Genomic DNA, 23340 nt, shown 5'->3' on the forward strand with positions numbered 1-23340 from the left:
GCCAAGTATTTTACACTTTGTTACTTATTGTGGGTGCTAGATAAAGGGAATGAACTACTCAATTCTTCTAAAACATATTCTCTGCTTTTCACAAGTATATGACCCTGAAAAAGTGTCCTACAACATGTCCTCATACTGGAAGCTGGACCAGCACCATCCTTTCTGCAATCATCTCAAAGATAAGAATGTAAAGAAGTAGGAAGATAAACATGGACAGAGGTGGGGTTAGATTTTATTAGAAATGAATCAGTCCATCCCACAGATGGCAGCACCCACACATTTTTAGCTATATAAGGGCCATTATCTCAATCCACTGGTCACCCTGCAAGCTGCATCAGGCTTTATCCTACGTGTTCCTTTGGTGAACCAGGTGAGAGCAAATTCATCCAGCTACATTGATGGGTATTTGGTTGATTACTGTCCACATTAGAAATTCAGGAGTAAGAGCTAAGTCAGAGCTATATGTATTTGGCCACTTCATTCTTGTTTCTTTTTCTTTTTCTTTTCATTTGTTTATTTATTTGGTTAGTTTCATTTATCTTGTGTCTTTTTAGAATAAATTTATTGTTGTCAAGATGAATAATGCAAGAGGTTCACTTTCTTCTAGCCCATTTCACACTTTTTCCTGGTTTTTTGCATGCCTTTTTTTTCTGGGTTGTCCAGATTAAATAGAAAGGAGGTCAGCACTGGTGTAGAGTTCCTTCCCTGTTCAGTGTCAGTCCCTGGGGCTCCAAGATCAAATCAGCCACTAGTCAAACTACTGCTTGCATTGCTGAGCTTCTCTTCCCTGTTATTGAAAAAGAATAGTGTTTGGTTGAAGCTGAAATTAGGATAGTTCCTGAGCTCTGATGAGGACTATCTCATGTTTCTGAAGCACCAGGCTAATGTTGGCCCACTTGCCTATTTTTACTTGCTTAAGGCCTTAACAATCCTGGTTAGCTTCTGGTACCCAAAGGAGGAGATATTATAGAAGGTCTGTCACTTTTGACTCAAGAGAGCCAGTGAAACTAACCAGAGAGACTGGGACAATACATCTGAGTGGTTCTGGAAACTTTGGAAGCTCCAGGACAACACCCCAAACACCAAAGTACACAATGTACAGAGACATTACGTAAAGAATATCCAGGACATGGAGATCTGAGCTCTAACCTCAGTTCAGTCAGCAACATGAAATAACTTGATCTTAGCAAAGTAATAGGAAGTTAACAAAGTTTTCACTGTACTGAAAGATCCCCAACCATCCTTGCTTGTTGAAGTATTTTAGGTTTAAAAGAGACAAGAGTTTTGAAAAATCATCATGATTATTATTAAAATAAGAATTGCTTATAAATTAAAAGAAAAAATGAATAATAGGATCTTCTGGGTTTTTTTCTCTTCAGGTTCACTTAAACTTGCAAAAAGATGACCGATCTCTTGAGAAGTGTTGTCACAGTCATTGATGTTTTCTACAAATATACCAAGCAAGATGGAGAGTGTGGCACACTGAGCAAGGATGAGCTAAAGGAACTTCTGGAAAAAGAGTTTCGTCCAATTCTGAAGGTGAGAACCATACACCTCAGCTGAATACTGCTAAGGTTTTGTACATTCTCTGTTATGTGGCCAAAGATTAGTTTAAAAGTACATACTCTCAATGGTCTTTGGGCAAACTCTATGGATATACTTTTTGGGAACATCATAAAGTCTGCTGGGGCATTATTTTTGGAAAAAATGTTATTTTTCCTGTGTACACCCACCATGTAGACCTTCAGACTTTTTCATGCCCCCAGGCTTCCCCTTCTGAAAAAAATAGTATATAAATATGTGCTAAAACATGAGTTAAAAGATTATCCTGTCAAATTTGGAAGAAAAAGTATAGATAGGGAAATGTCTACAGGGAAAACTGCAGACAAAAACAAACATTTTTTTTCCATCTACTTGGGAAGGACTCAGCTATTAACTTTAGCATTATAGATCCTAACATAGAATATATTAGCATGTAATGTTTAAAATGTACGTAAAACTAAAATATACCAGGTATTGAATTTTGATTTATTCAACTCATTTTTGTATTCTATACTCTACCTGAGTACCTAATCCACTAGCTTAGGTCCTTGCATGGTATTCTGCTAGGGATCCCAATAGTTTTTATTCTTTTCTGTTACCTCTTATTACCTGCTGGGTATTATTAGGCTGTGTTACTTTAAAGTAACCCTTGGCTGGATTTAAATGCCAATGTTAAACATCCACAGTTCCACAACTCTATCCAAATATTTTACCTGACTATGTGGGCTAGGTTGACTAGGTCTCCTTTGGTATGTCACTTGTATACAGAACCCAGATGATCCAGACACAGTGGATGTTATCATGCACATGCTAGATCGAGATCATGACCGAAGACTGGACTTTACTGAGTTTCTTCTGATGGTATTCAAGCTGGCTATGGCCTGCAACAAGGTTCTCAGCAAGGAATACTGCAAAGCTTCAGGGTCAAAGAAGCATAGGCGTGGTCATCGACACCAAAAGGAAGAAAGTGAAACAGAAGAGGAAGAAGAAGATACACAGGGACGGAAATCAGGTTACAGACATTCAAGTTGGAGTGAGGGAGAGGAGCATGGATATGGTTCTGAGGGCTTAAGGGGAAGTGTGAAACATAGACATGGATCAAACTCCAGGAGGCTGGGAAGGCAAGGTGGTTTATCTAGCTCTGGAAACCAAGAGCAACTTGAGAAAAGACGCCATGGGTCTAGCTCTGGTCATTCATGGAGTAGTGGCAAAGAAAGACATGGCTCCAGCTCTGGAGAACTGGAGGAAAGAAGAAACAAGTCATATGTTAGCCCCTCTAGGGAATCTGAGAAGGAATATGAATCTGGATCTGAATCAAAGAGTGGGAGAAGGAAAGGTCATAGCAGTCTATCACATGGATTGGATGCTAGTGGGCACAAATCAAACTCTACTCAGTCAAGAAAGAGTGGAGGACAAAAGCTTGGATCTAGCTCTAGAGGTTCAGGAGACAAGGGAAGCCAAAACTATGCATGTGGTTCCAGCAATTCAGGTGGGTGTGGAAAGCCACAAAATGCTTCTAGTTCTTGTCAGGAAGGTAGATTTGGAGGGCAAGGAAATCAATCTAGCTGTACCCAATCAGGTTATCAATCAGGAAGTAGTGGAGGACAAGATCATGGATGTATTTCAGGAGGTCAGTCCTCTGGATATTGTGAACATGAGCCTAGATCCTGTAGCCAGTCTTCTAGTCAGAGAAAATATGGATCTAGAGCATGTGGTCAAACACAGAATGGTGGAAGACAACAGAGAACAGGTTCAAATCAGTCCTGTTGCTGTGAACAATATGGGTCTGAAACAAGTCAGTCTTCTAGTTATGGTCAACATGGATCTGGTTCTTGTGGACACTTTTCAAACTCTCATCAAAAAGGGTATGGTTCAAATGGATTTTCTAAATGTGGACAATATGGGTCTGGCTCTGGGCAGTCCTCTAGCTTTGGACAACATGAGTCAGGCTCAGGTCAATCCTCTGGCTGTGGACATGGCTCTGGCTCATGTCAGTCCTCTGGCTTTGGCCAGCATGGGTCTGGCTCAGGTCAATCCTCTGGTTTATGTCAACATGGGTCTGGCTCAGGACAGTCCTCTGGCTTTGGACAACATGGGTCTGGCTCAGGTCAATCCTCTGGCTGTGGACATGGCTCTGGCTCATGTCAGTCCTCTGGCTTTGGCCAGCATGGGTCTGGCTCAGGTCAATACTCTGGTTTAGGTCAGCATGTATCTAGCTCAGCACAGTCCTCTGGCTTTGGACAACATGGGTCTGGTTCAGGTCAGTACTCTGGTTTAGGTCAGCATGGGTCTGGCTCAGGGCAGTCCTCTGGCTTTGGACAACATGGGTCTGGCTCAGGTCAGTCCTCTGGTTTTGGCCAGCATGGGTCTGGCTCAGGACGGTCCTCTGGCTTTGGACAACATGGGTTTAGCTCAGGTCAGTCCTCTGGCTTTGGACAACATGGGTCTGGCTCAGGTCAGTCTTCCAGTTTTGGTCAGCATGGGTCAGGCACTGGACAGTCCTCTGGTTTTTCCTCTGGTTTTGGACAAAATTGCTCTGGCTCAGAAATGTCTTCCAGTTCAGGACAGTCCTCTGGCTTTGGACAATGTGGGTCTGGCTCAGGACAGTCCTCTGGTTTTGGACAACATGGGTCTGGTACCCATCAAACTTCTAGCTCAGGACAACATAGATATAGCTCAGGTCAATCCTCCAGCTTTGGATTTGGATCTAGCACACATCAGTCCCCTAGTTTTGGGACTGGCTCAGGTCATTTGTTGGGCTCTGGACAAGAATCTACAGCACGCCAGTCTAGCTATGGTCAACATGGTTCCGGTTCAGGGCAATCCTCAACTTTTGGCAATGGATCTTGCTCAGGCAACTCCTCTAAACCAGATCAACATGAATCTAGCTCAAGAAAGTCATCTAGTAAAAATCAACGTGATTTTAGCTCAATTCAATCCTCTGGCTGTGACAATCAACAAACTAGGGTAGGTGGACAGGAATGCTATGAGACTAGTTCAGGAAAAGGGAGTCAACAATGTAGAAAGTCAAAATCAGATTCAGCTAAAACTCAGAGAAGAGAAACAGCTAAAGGAAGACAGGGAACAACTCATGGACAGTCAGAAGACACCAGTGGATATGCTCAGTCTGGTCATGGACAAACCTCCAGGACAGAATCCAGTATAACTAGTAGGAGTAGTGTTGGAGAGTCAAGTGACAATCAAGGGCACTCAGGAGTCCCACAGGTACACACAGGATCCCCTCAAGATCATTCCGGATCTCAACATAGAGAGTCAGAATCAACGGTTAAAGGGAGACAGGGAACTACCCATAGACAGTCAGGAGATCTAATTGGACATGCTCAGTCAGGTCATGGACAAGCCACCAGGACACAAACCAGTAGGACTGGTAGAAGGGAATCTAGTGGCAGTGAGTCCAGTGACACTGAAAGGCACTCAGGAGTCCCACAGGCACACACAGGATTCCCTCAAGGTCATTCTGGATCTCAACATGGAGAGTCAGGATCCTCAGTACAAGGGAGACATGGAAGTACTCATGGACACTCAGGAGATACCAATGGACATGCCCATGCTGACCATGAACAAGCCACCAGGACACAATCCAGTAGGATTGATAGAAGGGAATCTAGTGGCAGTGAGTACAGTGACACTGAAAACCACTCACATGTCCCACAGACACACACAGGATCCCCACATACTCACGCTGGTTCTCAACATCCAGAGTCAGGATCCTCACTACAAAGGAGACAAGGAACAACTCATGGACAATCAAGAGACACCAATGCACATGCCCAGTCTGGTCATGGACAAGCCAGCAGGACACAATCCAGTAGGACTGGTAGAAGGGAGACTAGTGGCAGTGAGTCCAGTGACACTGAAAGGCACTCAGGTGTCCCACAGGCACACTCAGGATCCCCTCGTGGTCAGGCTGGATCTCAACATGGAGAGTCAGGGTCCTCAGCACAAGGAAGACAGGGAACTACTCATGGACAGTCAGGAGACACCACTACACATGCCCAGTCTGGTCATGGACAAGCCACCAGAACACAATCCAGTAGGACTAGAAGAAGGGGATCTACTGTCAGTGAGTCCAGTGACACTCATGAGCACCTAGGAGTCCCACAGGCACACACAGGATCCCCTCAAAGTCATTCTGGATCTCAACATGGAGAGTCGGGATCCTCAGTACAAGGGAGACAGGGAACTACCCATAGACAGTCAGGAGATACAGGTGGACATGTCCACTCTGGCCATGGTGAAGCCACCAGGACACAATCCAGCAGGACTGGTAGAAGGGAATCTACTGTCAGTGAGTCCAGTGACTCTCAGGGGCACTCAGGAGCCCCACAGGCACACACCGGTTCCCCCCATGGTCAGGCTGGATCTCAACATCCAGAACTGGGTTCCACAGTTAAAGGGAGACAGGGAACACATTATGGACAGTCAGAAGATTTCAGCGCACATGCCCACGCTGGCCATGGACAGGCCACCGGGACACTATCCAGTAGGACTGGTAGAAGGGAATCTGGTGGCAGTGAGTCCAGTGACACTGAAAGGCACTCAGGAATCCCACAAACACACACAGAATCCCCACGTACTCACGCTGGATCTCAACATCCAGAGTCAGGATCCTCACTACACGGGAGAAAGGAAACTGCTCACAGACAGTCAGGAGACACTACTAGACATGCGCACTCTGGCCATGGACAAGCCACCAGGACACAATCCAGTAGGACTGGTAGAAGGGAAACTAGTGGCAGTGAGTCCAGTGACACTGAAAGGCACTCAGGTGTCCCACAGGCACACTCAGGATCCCCTCGTGGTCAGGCTGGATCTCAACATGGAGAGTCAGGGTCCTCAGCACAAGGAAGACAGGGAACTACTCATGGACAGTCAGGAGACACCACAGGACATGCCGAGTCAGGGCATGGACAAGCCACCAGGACACAATCCAGTAGGACTAGAAGAAGGGGATCTACTGTCAGTGAGTCCAGTGACACTCAGGGGCACTCAGGAGTCCCACAGGCACACACAGGATCCCCTCAAAGTCATTCTGGATCTCAACATGGAGAGTCGGGATCCTCAGTACAAGGGAGACAGGGAACTACCCAGAGACAGTCAGGAGATGCAGGTGGACATGTCCACTCTGGCCAAGGACAAGCCACCAGGACACAATCCAGCAGATCTGGTAGAAGGGAATCTAGTGGCAGTGAGTCCAGTGACACTGAAAATCACCTAGGTGTCCCAGAGACACACACAGGATCTCCTCATGGCCAGGCTGGATCTCAACATGGCGAATCGGGATCCTCAGTACAAAGGAGACAGGGAACTACTCATGGACAATCAGGAGACACCACTACAAATGCCCAGTCTGGTCATGGAAAAGCCAGCAGGTCACAGCCCACTAGGACTAGTGGAGGATCTAGTGTCAGTGAGTCCAGTGACTCTCAGGGGCACTCAGGAGTCCGACAGTCACACTCAGGTTCCCCCCATGGCCAGGCTGGATCTCAACATCCAGAACTGGGTTCCACAGTTAAAGGGAGACAGGGAACTCCTCATGGACAGTCCGGAGACACCAGTAGACATGCCCACTCTGGCCATGGACAAGCCACAAAGACACAATCCAGCAGGTTTGGTAGAAGGGAATCTAGTGTCACTGAGTCCAGTGACACTGAAAACGACTCAGGTGTCTCACAGACACACACAGGATCCCCGCATACTCACGCTGGTTCTCAACATCCAGAGTCAGGATCCTCACTACAAAGGAGACAAGGAACAACTCATGGACAATCAAGAGACACCACTGCACATGCCCAGTCTGGTCATGGACAAGCCAGCAGGACACAATCCAGTAGGAGTAGAAGAAGTGAGTCTACTGTCAGTGAGTCCAGTGACTCTCAGGGGCACTCAGGAGCCCCACAGGCACACACAGGTTCCTCTCATGGTCAGGTTGGATCTCAACATCCAGAACTGGGTTCCACAGTTAAAGGGAGACAGGGAACTCCTCATGGACAGTCTGGAGACACCAGTAGATATGCCCACTCTGGCCATGGACAAGCCAGCAGGACACAATCCAGTAGGACTGGTAGAAGGGAATCTGGTGGCAGTGAGTCCAGTGACACTGAAAGGCACTCAGGAATCCCACAAACACACACAGAATCCCCACATACTCACGCTGGATCTCAACATCCAGAGTCAGGATCCTCACTACAAGGGAGAAAGGAAACTGCTCATAGACAGTCAGGAGACACTACTAGACATGCGCACTCTGGCCATGGACAAGCCACCAGGACACAATCCAGTAGGACTGGTAGAAGGGAAACTAGTGGCAGTGAGTCCAGTGACACTGAAAGGCACTCAGGTGTCCCACAGGCACACTCAGGATCCTCTCGTGGTCAGGCTGGATCTCAACATGGAGAGTCAGGGTCCTCAGTACAAGGAAGACGGGGAACTACTCATGGACAGTCAGGAGACACCACTACACATGCCCAGTCTGGTCATGGACAAGCCACCAGAACACAATCCAGTAGGACTAGAAGAAGGGGATCTACTGTCAGTGAGTCCAGTGACACTCATGAGCACCTAGGAGTCCCACAGGCACACACAGGATCCCCTCAAAGTCATTCTGGATCTCAACATGGAGAGTCGGGATCCTCAGTACAAGGGAGACAGGGAACTACCCATAGACAGTCAGGAGATACAGGTGGACATGTCCACTCTGGCCATGGTGAAGCCACCAGGACACAATCCAGCAGGACTGGTAGAAGGGAATCTACTGTCAGTGAGTCCAGTGACTCTCAGGGGCACTCAGGAGCCCCACAGGCACACACCGGTTCCCCCCATGGTCAGGCTGGATCTCAACATCCAGAACTGGGTTCCACAGTTAAAGGGAGACAGGGAACACATTATGGACAGTCAGAAGATTTCAGCGCACATGCCCACGCTGGCCATGGACAGGCCACCGGGACACTATCCAGTAGGACTGGTAGAAGGGAATCTGGTGGCAGTGAGTCCAGTGACACTGAAAGGCACTCAGGAATCCCACAAACACACACAGAATCCCCACGTACTCACGCTGGATCTCAACATCCAGAGTCAGGATCCTCACTACACGGGAGAAAGGAAACTGCTCACAGACAGTCAGGAGACACTACTAGACATGTGCACTCTGGCCATGGACAAGCCACCAGGACACAATCCAGTAGGACTGGTAGAAGGGAAACTAGTGGCAGTGAGTCCAGTGACACTGAAAGGCACTCAGGTGTCCCACAGGCACACTCAGGATCCCCTCGTGGTCAGGCTGGATCTCAACATGGAGAGTCAGGGTCCTCAGCACAAGGAAGACAGGGAACTACTCATGGACAGTCAGGAGACACCACAGGACATGCCGAGTCAGGGCATGGACAAGCCACCAGGACACAATCCAGTAGGACTAGAAGAAGGGGATCTACTGTCAGTGAGTCCAGTGACACTCAGGGGCACTCAGGAGTCCCACAGGCACACACAGGATCCCCTCAAAGTCATTCTGGATCTCAACATGGAGAGTCGGGATCCTCAGTACAAGGGAGACAGGGAACTACCCAGAGACAGTCAGGAGATGCAGGTGGACATGTCCACTCTGGCCAAGGACAAGCCACCAGGACACAATCCAGCAGATCTGGTAGAAGGGAATCTAGTGGCAGTGAGTCCAGTGACACTGAAAATCACCTAGGTGTCCCAGAGACACACACAGGATCTCCTCATGGCCAGGCTGGATCTCAACATGGCGAATCGGGATCCTCAGTACAAAGGAGACAGGGAACTACTCATGGACAATCAGGAGACACCACTACAAATGCCCAGTCTGGTCATGGAAAAGCCAGCAGGTCACAGCCCACTAGGACTAGTGGAGGATCTAGTGTCAGTGAGTCCAGTGACTCTCAGGGGCACTCAGGAGTCCGACAGTCACACTCAGGTTCCCCCCATGGCCAGGCTGGATCTCAACATCCAGAACTGGGTTCCACAGTTAAAGGGAGACAGGGAACTCCTCATGGACAGTCCGGAGACACCAGTAGACATGCCCACTCTGGCCATGGACAAGCCACAAAGACACAATCCAGCAGGTTTGGTAGAAGGGAATCTAGTGTCACTGAGTCCAGTGACACTGAAAATGACTCAGGTGTCTCACAGACACACACAGGATCCCCGCATACTCACGCTGGTTCTCAACATCCAGAGTCAGGATCCTCACTACAAAGGAGACAAGGAACAACTCATGGACAATCAAGAGACACCACTGCACATGCCCAGTCTGGTCATGGACAAGCCAGCAGGACACAATCCAGTAGGAGTAGAAGAAGTGAGTCTACTGTCAGTGAGTCCAGTGACTCTCAGGGGCACTCAGGAGCCCCACAGGCACACACAGGTTCCTCTCATGGTCAGGTTGGATCTCAACATCCAGAACTGGGTTCCACAGTTAAAGGGAGACAGGGAACTCCTCATGGACAGTCTGGAGACACCAGTAGATATGCCCACTCTGGCCATGGACAAGCCAGCAGGACACAATCCAGTAGGACTGGTAGAAGGGAATCTGGTGGCAGTGAGTCCAGTGACACTGAAAGGCACTCAGGAATCCCACAAACACACACAGAATCCCCACATACTCACGCTGGATCTCAACATCCAGAGTCAGGATCCTCACTACAAGGGAGAAAGGAAACTGCTCATAGACAGTCAGGAGACACTACTAGACATGCGCACTCTGGCCATGGACAAGCCACCAGGACACAATCCAGTAGGACTGGTAGAAGGGAAACTAGTGGCAGTGAGTCCAGTGACACTGAAAGGCACTCAGGTGTCCCACAGGCACACTCAGGATCCTCTCGTGGTCAGGCTGGATCTCAACATGGAGAGTCAGGGTCCTCAGCACAAGGAAGACAGGGAACTACTCATGGACAGTCAGGAGACACCACTACACATGCCCAGTCTGGTCATGGACAAGCCACCAGAACACAATCCAGTAGGACTAGAAGAAGGGGATCTACTGTCAGTGAGTCCAGTGACACTCATGAGCACCTAGGAGTCCCACAGGCACACACAGGATCCCCTCAAAGTCATTCTGGATCTCAACATGGAGAGTCGGGATCCTCAGTACAAGGGAGACAGGGAACTACCCATAGACAGTCAGGAGATACAGGTGGACATGTCCACTCTGGCCATGGTGAAGCCACCAGGACACAATCCAGCAGGACTGGTAGAAGGGAATCTACTGTCAGTGAGTCCAGTGACTCTCAGGGGCACTCAGGAGCCCCACAGGCACACACCGGTTCCCCCCATGGTCAGGCTGGATCTCAACATCCAGAACTGGGTTCCACAGTTAAAGGGAGACAGGGAACACATTATGGACAGTCAGAAGATTTCAGCGCACATGCCCACGCTGGCCATGGACAGGCCACCGGGACACTATCCAGTAGGACTGGTAGAAGGGAATCTGGTGGCAGTGAGTCCAGTGACACTGAAAGGCACTCAGGAATCCCACAAACACACACAGAATCCCCACGTACTCACGCTGGATCTCAACATCCAGAGTCAGGATCCTCACTACACGGGAGAAAGGAAACTGCTCACAGACAGTCAGGAGACACTACTAGACATGCGCACTCTGGCCATGGACAAGCCACCAGGACACAATCCAGTAGGACTGGTAGAAGGGAAACTAGTGGCAGTGAGTCCAGTGACACTGAAAGGCACTCAGGTGTCCCACAGGCACACTCAGGATCCCCTCGTGGTCAGGCTGGATCTCAACATGGAGAGTCAGGGTCCTCAGCACAAGGAAGACAGGGAACTACTCATGGACAGTCAGGAGACACCACTACACATACCGAGTCGGGTCATGGACAAGCCACCAGAACACAATCCAGTAGGACTAGAAGAAGAGGATCTACTGTCAGTGAATCCAATGACACTCAGGTGCACTTAAAAGTCCCAAATGCACATGCAGGATCCCCTCATGGTCATTCTGAATCTCAACATGGAGAGTTGGGATCAACAGTTAAAGGAAGACAGGGAACAACTCATAGACTTTCAGGAGACACCAGTGGGCATGCCCAGTCTGGCCATGGACAAGCCACCAGAACACAATCCAGTAGGACTAGAAGAAGGGGATATAGTGGCAGTGAGTCCAGTGACACACAGGGGCATTCAGGAGTCCCACAGGTACACTCAGGATCTCCCCATGGGCAGGCTGGATCTCAACATGGAGAGTCAGATTCCACCACCAAAGAGAGACAGGAATATACTCATAAACATTCAGAGGACACCAGTGGACATGCCGAATCTGTTCATGGACAAGCTACTAGGACACAATCCAGTAGGGCTAGAAGAAGGGGATCTACTCTCAGTGAGTCCAGTGACACTCAGGGGTACTCAGGAGCCCCACAGATACACTCAGGTTCCCTCCATGGCCAGGTTGGATCCGAACATCCAGAGTCAGAATCCACAATTAAAAGGAGACAGGTCACTACTAATAGACAGTCAGAGGACACCACTGGTAATGCTTATTCTGGTCATGGACAAGCCACCAGGACAGAATCCAGTAGGAGTAAAAGAAAGGGATTTAGTGGCACTGAGTCTAGTGACACTGAAAGACATTCAGGAGTCCCACTGACCCATACAGGATCCCCTCATGGTCATACTGGATCTTTACATGGAGAGTTAGGATCCACAATTAGAAGGAGACAGGGAAGTACTCATGGACATTCAAGAGGCAACAGTGGACATTCTGGGTCCAGTCATACACAGTCACATGATACTCATAGGCTGTCTAAGGATAACATAAGTAAACAGTCACATAGCATTCATCACCAATCTAGAGTGAGTCATTCTCAATCACAACATAGCGGAAAACAAAGACATGGATCAGATCAAGGATGGAAACATGGCAGTTATGGAAGTGCAGAATATGACTATGGGCAGTCTGGGTATGGACCTTCTGGGGGCAGCAGAACAAGCAGCCGAAATTCTAGCCCTTTAAGGTCATTGGATAAAGCTGAAAACAATCAAGTGTCTACACATGGACAATCATTTTCTAGGCCTGACCATACAGGATCAAAAGCAATTGAAATAATCGGAAGACAAAGGTCAAGTCATGGACAGTCAATTGATTCCCACAATAAGTCTGGATCCAGTGTAAATAGAAGGCAGGGATCTTTTCATGGGCATTCAATAGTAAGTCATGAATCATCAATTGACACCCATGTTCAATTTGGAAGGGAGGGATCTACTACTCGTAGGCAGTCAAGCAACCATTCTGTATCCAGCCATGGACAATTCATATCAGCTCGCAGCCATCCAGAGTCTAATTCAACCTTAAGGCAGGATTTTCATAGTGATAATAAAGAGCATTCAGAAGATTGGGGGAAACAGATTCATGAACCATCAGGATCTAGGCATGGACAGTCTGAATTCAATATTATTAGTATCCATAGATCCAACCAGCAGCATTTGGCAGATACAACTTCTCATGAGCAGGTAAGATACAACACATGTTTAGTAAGACAGGGATCAAGTAATAGAAAATCAGGGGACATCCAGGGTCAATCTGGATTCAGCACTAATGAAAGCCGAGTAGATAGCCATGACCAATCAAGTGACAGCTATGGGAAGTCAAGTAATAGCAGAAGTCAAGGAATCATTTTCAGTCACTCTCATGATAGCCAAGACCCTGCAGGAATTGAAGAATATGGTCCAACCATGTGGAGTGGGGACAGGCAAAAGCAAGGTCCCGAATCAAGTTTATTTAGAAGCACCAGAATATATAGTCAAAATGTGGATGATAAGCAGACAAGAAACACTGAGGCCAGAGGTTGCCATAGAAGGGAGAGAACAGACTCAGGTTCCTGTTATTTAGATAGCAACACTCCACTCTATGAATATGTCCAAGAACAAAGGTGTTATTACATTGAATAATAATTTGAAGCCAACTAACCCAAGATAAGAACTAACCCAAAGAAGAAATGAGAATTCAACATGGAATTAAAATATTTACCATGATCCTTTCTTTTGGTAGTGGGGGTATATGTGTCTTTTATTTAACTATATATAGCATTGTACTCTATTCCTCTTGTTTTGTGCAGGGTTTTTTTTTTTTTGTAAGACTCCATAATCACTAAGGTCTTTGGTTAGAAAACAGTGAATGGAAGGAGTAAATAGCACTTGGAACTATATTTAGATTGTATGACATAATGATTTGAGTGCTTTGGTATAAAATAAGCATTAAAAAATGTCTGAGACTCAGAGTTTGGCCTTTCCAGATTTTATTTTGACCATTGACAAACCTATCCAGGAGCTAAGAAACAAGATTTTGGAGTCAAAATTTCTCTAACAATATTGTAACATATTCAATGTCCTGAGCAAAGAATGTTGTAGTAGTTGATGAGTCAGAATATTTGTATCTTTTCTGTTACCATGGAACTTTGTACTAATACTTTTGAATTTATTGTCATGACTCCTGTATTGCATAAAAATTGTGAATAAACTCTCCATCAAGGTATAGTTTCTTTTCTCTTTCATCTTCACAAACAAACATATCTCCTTGCCACAGGATCAGATGCACATTTCTTTTTTAAAAAAATTATTTTACTTAAATTAAATTAATTAACATATAGTGTATCATTAGTAGAGTTCAGTTATTCATCAGTTGCATATACCACCCAGTGCTCATTACATCATGTGCCATCACTCAATTACCCCATCCACCTACCCTATTCCCCCAGCAACCCTCAAGTTTTTAAAAGATTTTATTTATTTATTCATGAGAGACACTCAGACAGAGATACAGGCAGAAGGAAAAGCAGACTCCTTGCAGAGAGCCCGTTACAGGACTCAATCCCAGAACCCCAGGATCACGACCTGAGCCAAAGGCAGAGACTTAACCACTGAGCAATCCAGGCATCCCAACCCTCAGTTTGTTTCCTATTGTTAAGAATCTCTTATAGTTTGCCTCTCTCTCTATTTTCATCTTATTTTATTTTTCCTTTCTTTCCCCTATGTTCATATGTTTTGTTTCTTAAATTCTACATATGAGTGAAATCGTATGGTATTTGTCTTTCTCTGACTGACTTATTTCACTTAGCATAATACCCTCTAGTTCTATCCATGTCATTGCAGATGGCAAGATTTCATTCTTTTTGATGGATAATATTCCATTACATATATATATGTAATGTATATTGTGTATATATACACACATACACACACACACACACACACATATATATTGCTGTTATAAGCATTCTGTTTTCTTCCACCTTCACTTTTGAAATTCAAACTAAAGTGAAATTCATCAATGAGTGTTCAATATCATAAGCTCCTACTGGGGGCAGAATTCTATGGAAAAATCAAAACATGGGCTAAGTTTTCTGATTAGACTCAGAATATATTATATTTACTTATAAATGTTTTAAGAAAGACTACACAAACTTTGATCACTGTGCAATGTGATCAACAGGACAGTAGTCATATTAGTTTACTAGGGAAAGTAAATAAAACAATTGTTATACTATAAATGCACACATAAAAATAACTATATATATGATAGTTAATCCTAAATAGAAATCAATTCATACAAATCTATCCATCAACATTTATTATCTGAACAAACACTAGTTATCAAAACATCATTAGACATTGCTGCTATAAACATTGGGGTGCATGTGCCCCTTTGAATCACTGTTTGTATACTTTGAATAAATGCCTAGTAGTGCAATAGCAGCAATGCCCACAACAGCCAAAACATGGAAAGAACCCAGATGTCCATTAACAGATGAATGGATAAAGACTCAGCCACCAAAAAGAATAAAATCTTGCCATTTGCAATGATGTGGATGGAATTAGAGGATATTATGCCAAGCAAAATAAATCAGGGAAAGATAAATACCATATGACTTCACTCATATGTGGAACTTAAGAAATAAAACAGGAACATAGGGGAAGGGAAAGAAGAATAAAATAAGATGAAAACAGGGGGATCCCTGGGTGGCTCAGTGATTTAGCGCCTGCCTTTGGCCCAGGGCATGATCCTGAAGTCCCGGATCAAGTCTCATGTCTGGTTCCTGTGGGGAGACTGCTTCTCCCTCTGCCTGTGTGTGTGTGTCTCTCTCTCTGTGTCTCGAATGAATGAATGAATGAATGAATGAATGAATAAATAAGATGAAAATGAAGAAGGAGAGAAATCATGAGACTCTTAACTCTAGGAAACGACCTAAGGGTTGCTGGAGGGAGGTGGGTGGGGGTATGGGGGTAAATGGGTGATGAGCATTAAGGAGGTCTCATTCATTTGGGGAGTATAAAAAATAGTGAAAGGGAGTAAAGGAGAAAGGAGAAAAAATGAGTGGGAAATATCAGAAAGGGAGACAGAACATGGAAGACTCCTAACTCTGGGAAACGAACTAGGGGGGGTGAAAGGGGAGGTGGGAGGGGGGGTAGGGGTGACTGGGTGAGGGGCACTGAGGGGGGCACTTGATGGGATGAGCACTGGGTTTTATTCTATATGTTGGCAAATTGAACACCAATAAAAAATAAATTTATAAAAAGAAAGAAAGAAAGAAGAAAGAAAGAAAGAAAGAAAGAAAGAAAGAAAGAAAGAAAGAAAGAAACAGACACGTAATGTGATGAACACTGGGTGTTATATGCAACTGATGGATCACCAAATTATACCCCTGAAACTAATAATACAGTATATGTTAATTAAATTGAACTTAAAGAAATAATATTTTTTAAAAAGCATCATTAGAAATTTAAATATTGGGCGGGAGAGCTAAGATGGCAGAGTAGTAGGGGGATCCTATGCTTGCTTTGTCCCTCAAGACAGCTAGATAAATACAAAATCATTCTGAACACCCAAAAAAATCAATCTGAGGACTAAGAACTCCACAACTATAGGAAGAAAAGAGACCACATCATGGAAGGTAGAAGGTGCAGAGATGTGATTTGGGGGAGAAAAGGATTGCAGGTGTTGTGGAGAGGAGGGAGCCCTGATCACGGAAAAGGTGTGTGTGTGTGTGTGTGTGTGTGTGTGTGTGTGTGAGAGAGAGAGAGAGAGAGAGAGAGAGAGAGAGAGAAACACAAATGGAGACAGAGAGACAGAGAGAGAGAGAGATAGAGTGGATCACACCGGAGATCACACAAGGAAAACACTTTCCTAAAGCCATTGACTGGGAATATGAGAGGGGCTGATAATCAAGAGATTTTACAACCAGTGGAGCTCAAAGACTGGAGTTTTACACGTCTGTGTCATGGCTGGTTTTGAGTCTGGCAGGCCCTGTAGTGCTCCTATAGAGAAAGATGGCAAAGGCATGGGAGCAGACAGTGTGATCTAGGAGTCCCCCGGGATACATTGAGAGGAATGGCTCCCCCTTCCTGGAGTGATCTGGGAGAGGTAGCATTGCCTCCCAGGGGACAAAAGATCCAGCAGTTGACACTGCATCCCCCACCACTAAAGCATAGGGGCAGAGACAGCTGCTGAGGACAGCTAACCTGGATACTGACTTTTGCTTCACTTTACTCAATTCAAGGCTCCTGCACATTAGTGCAACTGTACTTCTGGAATATATCTGCATCAGTCCCAGCACAGCAAGACCCTCCCTGAGACGACCAGTGTGGGTCCATGCCATTCCAGGTCCCTAAACTCTGGAGTTTTGAAACTCAGCTGGCCTACCTGGGACAAAACACCAGTGCATTGCACTGCCATACATACAGATACCCCAGATACAAACAGAGTGAAGGCAGGGATGTGAGGGACACCTGGGACATAAAAGAGAATATTGTTTGCTCTCCCATGAGGGCTTCCCAGACAGCAGATATGAACTTTACTCTCTGGGGATGAGAGAGACGCTGGTACTATTGTTCTCCCCCACCCATCAGCACTACTGACTTCAGTGAGTAGCACAGTGATGCTCTGCAGTTAATTCTTTATTAGGGCAAGTGTGCCTAAGAAACAGAACAGTGGGTCACACCCCCAGAAGACCAACACAAGCCCCCCACATGAACGAAGTCTACTAACCATAGAGTGCTGCAAAATTTAAGCTCTAGGGTAAAAGGCATTAAAGTTCTTTTAATGAGTAGACCAGAACACACCTAGTTAAACTTTCCACTTTCTAGACAAGATCCAAATACTCCCCACTGCAGGCAAAGAGAAACTCTGCAGAGGACTGACCTGAGGAATAGAGCAGTCATAAGAGAAGCACAGTGCACACAGCATACACCACAGATCTTTCCTGAGGCACCAAGTGCTAGCCAGTATATGACCTCCTCTTCATAAAACCATTACTCTTAGGAGCTGTAAACATAATGGGCTTTCCTGACATAGAGAAGACAGAGACATTAACCAAAAGCCAAGATAAAGCAATTCGTCCCAAAAGAAAGAACAATGGGTCACATCTAGGGATCTAATCACAACAGATATAAGTAATACACCTGATACAGAATTTAAAGCAACAAACATGAGGATACTAGCTGAGCTTAAAAATGCATAGAAAACACACCAGGGAATAGCTTACTGCAGAGATAAAAGACCTAAAAACTATCAGGCCAAATTAAAAATGCTATAACTGAGATGCAAAACTGACTGTATATAATAACCATAAGGATGGAAGAAGCAGAGGAGTGAATAAGTGATATAGAAGATAAAATTATGGAAAATAATGAATCTGAAAAGAAGAGGGAAAGAAAAATGGTGGATCACAAATATAGACTAAGGGAACTCAGTGACTCAGTAAAGCATAATAACATTCATATCATAGGAATTTCAGAAGTAGAGCCTGGGTGGCTCAGTGGTTGAACATATACTTTTGGCTCAGGTTGTGATCCCAGGGTCCTGAGATCAAGTCCCACATTGGGCTCCCCACAGGAAGCCCTCTGCCTATGACTCTGCCTCTCTCTGTGTGTTTCTCCCGAATAAATAAATAAAATCTTTTTAAAAAATTTAAAAATGGAATTCCAAAAGTAGAAGAAGAGGGAAAGAATGCAGAAGGTTTATTTGAGCAAGTTATGGTTGAAAATTCCCTAACCTGGAGAAGGAAAAAGACATTCAAATCCAGGAGGCAAAGAGAACTCCCATCAAAATCAATAAAAGAAAAAAATCAATAAAAGCAGACCAACAACAAGACAGATCATAGTAAAATTTTTGAAATATAGAGATAAGGAAAAAACCTTAAAAGTAGTAAGGGAAGAGATATTCCAAACCAATAAGGGAAGACAAGTAAGGTTAGCAGAAGATCTCTCTACAGAAACTTGCAGACCAGAAGACAGTGAAATGATATGTGCTGAATGGGAAAAATATGCAACCAAGAATACTCTAAACAGGAAGGCTGTCATTCAGAATAAGAGAAATTAGAATTTCCCAGACAAACAAAAACTAAAAGAGTTCATTATCATTAAACCAGAGATGCAAGAAATAATATAGGGGACTCTGTAAGTGGGAAGGAAAGACCAAAAGTGACAAAGACTAGAAAGGAATAGAGAAATATCTCCAGAAACAATGACAAAACAAGTAACAAAATGGCACAATTCATATCTATCAAAAATCACTCTGAATGTAAATAAACTAAGAGCTCCAATCAAAAGACATAGGGTGTAGGAATGGATTTAAAAAATACCCATTTATATGTTGCCTACAAGAGACTCATTTTAGTCCTAAAGACACCTGCAGACCGAATGTGAGGGGATAGAGAAACATTTATCATACTAATGGACATCAAAAGAAATCCAGAGTAGCAATACTTAGATCATCTAGATTTTAAACCAAAGACTGCAACAAGAGATGAAGGGCAGTACATAATTAAGGGGTCTATTCAACAAGATCTAACAATTGTAAATATTTATGCCCCCAAATAAGGAGCAACCAAAGATACAAAACAATAACAAACATAAAGGAATTCATTGATAATAATACAATAGTAGGGGACTTTAACATCCCACGTACAGCAATGCACAGATCATCTAAGCAGAAGATCAACAAAAAAATAATGCCTCTGAATGACACACTGGACCAGATGGATTTAACAGATATATTCAGAACATTTCATCCTAAAGCAAGAGAATACACATTCTTTTCAAGTGGACAGGGGACATTCTCCAGAATAGATTACATACTGGGTCACAAATCAGGCCTTGATAAATACAAAAAGATTGAGATTGGGAGGGAGTTCAGATGGTGGAGGAGTATGGGACCTAAGTTTGGCTCTCAATACAGTTAGTTATAAAATCATTCTGAACACCTGGGAGATCAATCAGAGAGCTGAGAAGTGCAGTAACTCTATAATTAGAAAAGCAAGGAACACCTCACTCAGTGGATGAGTGTTTTCCTTCAGCTCAGGTCATGATCCGTGGTCCTAGGATCAAGTCCCACATCAGGCTCCCCACAGGGAGCCCTCTGCCTATGTCTTTGCCTCTCTGTGTATCTCTCATGAATAAATAAATAAAACGTTCTTTAAATGACCAATTTTTGCAAGGTAGGAGTTGTGGAACTTGAATTCCAGGTGATATATTAGAGGATATTAGGGGAGGAGGATAAGCCTGCTTAAAGAGGCTATTATAAGCAGCAAGCGCAAAATCAGAACTAACAAACATTGTATGTTCTCATTCATTTGGGGAATATAAATAATAGTGAAAGGGAATATAAGAGAAGGGAGAAGAAATGTGTGGGAAATATCAGAAAGGGAGACAGAACATAAAGACTCCTAACTCTGGGAAATGAGGGGTGATGGAAGGGGAGGAGGGCGGAGGGTGGGGGTGAATGGGTGACGGGCACTGAGGGGGGCACTTGACGGGATGAGCACTGGGTGTTATTCTGTATGTTGGTAAATTGAACACCAATAAAAAATAAATTTATTATTAAAATAAATAAATAAATAAAATAAAAAGAAAAGAGAAAAAAAAAAGAAGTCTGCTACAGTGAGGTACATCCCTGGCTTAAAGGTGCTCAGGTGCTGAGGCATGGTGGAATCCCAGGTGGGACAGTGTGGTCTCAGGGTTCCCAGGGTCACAAGAACGGGGGTGCCTGAGTGTGGCAGAGTTCCCAGGCAAAAAAGTGGGGAAGCCAGCTGAAAACAGGAAGTCTAGGCTTTCTTCTCTGTGTTGCAAATGTGAACTGCTGCATGGTTGTGCAACTGCTTTCCTGGCAGGATCTAGTAAAAGGCAGAAGTGTGGTGAGGCTTTCCCCTCCCTCCTCCAGGAGGAACAGTGCAGCTTCACACTGCAAGAGCCCATAAAATTTAGTGTTTTGAAACTCAGTTGCTTGTCTGAGATAAAAATGCTGAGTCATATGATTGGGTGAACAAAGAGTTCATACAGAAATGGGAAACAAGAATAATTGGCTGCTTAAAATAATTTGTTCCAACTCTCTGAAGAAAATCCATGGTATTTTGATAGGGATTGCATTGAATGTGTAAATTGCCCGGGTAGCATAGGCATATCACAATATTTATTCTTCTAATCTATGAGCGTGGAATGTTTTTTCATCTCTTTGTGTCTTCCTCAATTTCTTTCAGAAGTATTCCATAGTTTTTAGTGTATAGATACTTTATCTCTTTGGTTAAGTTTATTTCTGGGTACCTTATGGTTTTGGGTGCAATTGTATATGGGATTGTTTCCTTAATTTCTTTCTTCAGTCTCATTGTTAGTGTATAGAAATGCCACTGATTTCTGTGCATTTATTTTGTATCTTGCCACATTGCTGAATTGATGTATGAGTTCTAGCAATCTTGGGGTGGAGTTTTTTGTGCTTTCTATATACAGTATCATGTCATTTGCAAAGAAGAATTCAAACATCTCTCTTCTCAGATGACATGATATTCAATGTAGAAAACCCAAAAGACTCAAGCAAAAAAATTACTAGAACAGATACAGGAATTCAGCAATGTCTCAAGATATAAGATCAATGCACAGAAGTCAGTAGCACCTCTGTACACCAGAAAAATGAAACGGAAAAGAGAAATCAAGGAATAGATATAATTTTCAATTGCACCAAAACCCATGAGATACCTAAGAATAAATCTAACTCAAGCTAGTTTGTACAGATAGGCAGTACAAACTATCTGTACTCTGAAAACTATAGAACACTCATGAAAGAAATTGAGGAAGACACAAAGAAAGGAAAAGTATTCCACATTCATGGACTAACGAATAAATATGGTTAAAGTGACTTTATTACCCAAAACAATTGACACATCAATGCAATCTCTATCAAAATACCATTGTTGATTTACACAGAGCTGTAATCAGCAATCCTAAATATATATGGAACCAGAAGAGACCCAGGATAGACAAACCTCTTGCTAGACATCTCCAAAGCAAAGGGAAATGCAGCAAAAAAAAAATGATTTATTGGGACTTTATCAGGATAAAGTTCTATGCAGCAAAGGAAACAATCAACAAATCTAAAAGCAACAAATGACATATCAGATAAAGGGCAAGATCTAACATCTAGAAAGAACATATCAAACTCAGCACCCCCCAAAAATGCAAAAAAATCCATCCCAAAAATGGCCAAAAGACACGAACAGACATTTATCCAAAAAGACATAAAAATGGCCAACAGACACATAAAAAATGCTCCAAATCACTTGGAATCAGGGAAATACAAATCAAAACCACAATGAAATCCCACCTCACACCTGTCAGAATGGCTAAAACTAGTAACACAAGAAATAACGGTGTTGGCAAAGATGTGGAGGGACTTTTGGTCGGAAGATAACTGTTGCAGGCACTATGGAAAACAGCAAAGAGGATCCTGAAAAAGTTAAAAAATAGAGCTACCCTATGACTCAGCAATTGGACTGCTAGGTATTTGCCCCAAAGATACAAATGTAGTGATCTGAAGGGGCATTTTCATCCCAATGTTCATAGCTGCAATGCCCACAATAGCCAAACTGTAGAAAGAGCCATGATGTCCATCGACAGATGAATGGATAAAGAAGATGTGATATATAGATATAGATATAGATAGATAGATAGAGATAGATAGATAGATAGATAGATAGATAGATAGATAGATATACACACACAATGGAATATTACTCAGCCTTCAGAAAGGATGAATAATCCTTTTACCATTTTCATCAATATGGATGGAACTGGAGTGTATTATTCTGAGTGAAATAAGTCAGAGAAAGACAAATACCATATAATTTCATTCTTATGTGGAATTTAAGAAACAAAACAGAGGAACATAAGGGAAGGGGGGAAAATAAAATAAGATGAAAATTGTTTCTTTCACTGTGCAGAAGCTTTTTATGTTGATGAAGTCCCAATAGTTCATTTTTGCTTTTGTTTCCCTTGCCTTCAAAGATGTATCTTGCAAGAAGTTGTGGTGGCCAAGTTCAAAAAGGGTGTTGCCTGTGTTCTCCTCTAGGATTTTGATGGAATCTTGTCTCACATTTAGATCTTTCATCCATTTTTAGTTTATCTTTGTGTATGGTGTAAGAGAATGGTCTAGTTTCATTCTTCTGCATGTGGCTGTCCAATTTTCCCAGCACCATTTATTGAAAAGACTGTCCTTTTACCAGTGGATAGTCTTTCCTGCTGTGTCAAATATTAGTTGACCATAGAGTTGATGGCCCATTTCTGGGTTCTTGATTCTGTTCCATTGATCTATGTGTCTGTTTTTGTGCCAGTACCACACTGTCTTGATGATCGCAGCTTTGTAGTACAACTTGAAGTCTGGCATTATGATGCCCCTGGCATTGGTTTTCTTTTTCAATATTACCCTGGCTATTTGGGGTCTTTTCTGATTCCACACAAATCTTAAGATGATTTTTTCCA

General features: G+C 43.9%; 1 protein-coding gene across 1 annotated transcript; it reads left to right on the forward strand.

The window, feature by feature from the left end:
* Positions 1-317: 317 nt before the first annotated feature.
* On the forward strand, positions 318-14071 carry LOC144324809 (uncharacterized). The gene is made up of 3 exons (XM_077916205.1): positions 318-370; positions 1380-1539; positions 2311-14071. The coding sequence occupies exons 2-3, from the start codon at positions 1402-1404 to the stop codon at positions 13486-13488; spliced, it is 11316 nt and encodes a 3771-aa protein (XP_077772331.1). The 5' UTR covers positions 318-370; positions 1380-1401; the 3' UTR covers positions 13489-14071.
* Positions 14072-23340: the final 9269 nt, after the last annotated feature.

The sequence above is a fragment of the Canis aureus genome, chromosome 12 (assembly GCF_053574225.1).
Source record: "Canis aureus isolate CA01 chromosome 12, VMU_Caureus_v.1.0, whole genome shotgun sequence".
Classification (NCBI taxonomy): domain Eukaryota; kingdom Metazoa; phylum Chordata; class Mammalia; order Carnivora; family Canidae; genus Canis; species Canis aureus.

Coding starts and splice junctions, on each gene's coding strand:
- LOC144324809 (XM_077916205.1), top strand. CDS start 1,402: ATGACCGATCTCTTGAGAAGTGTTGTCACAGTCATTGATGTTTTCTAC. Junction 1,540..2,310: donor AGTTTCGTCCAATTCTGAAG/GTGAGAACCATA, acceptor ACTTGTATACAG/AACCCAGATGATCCAGACAC.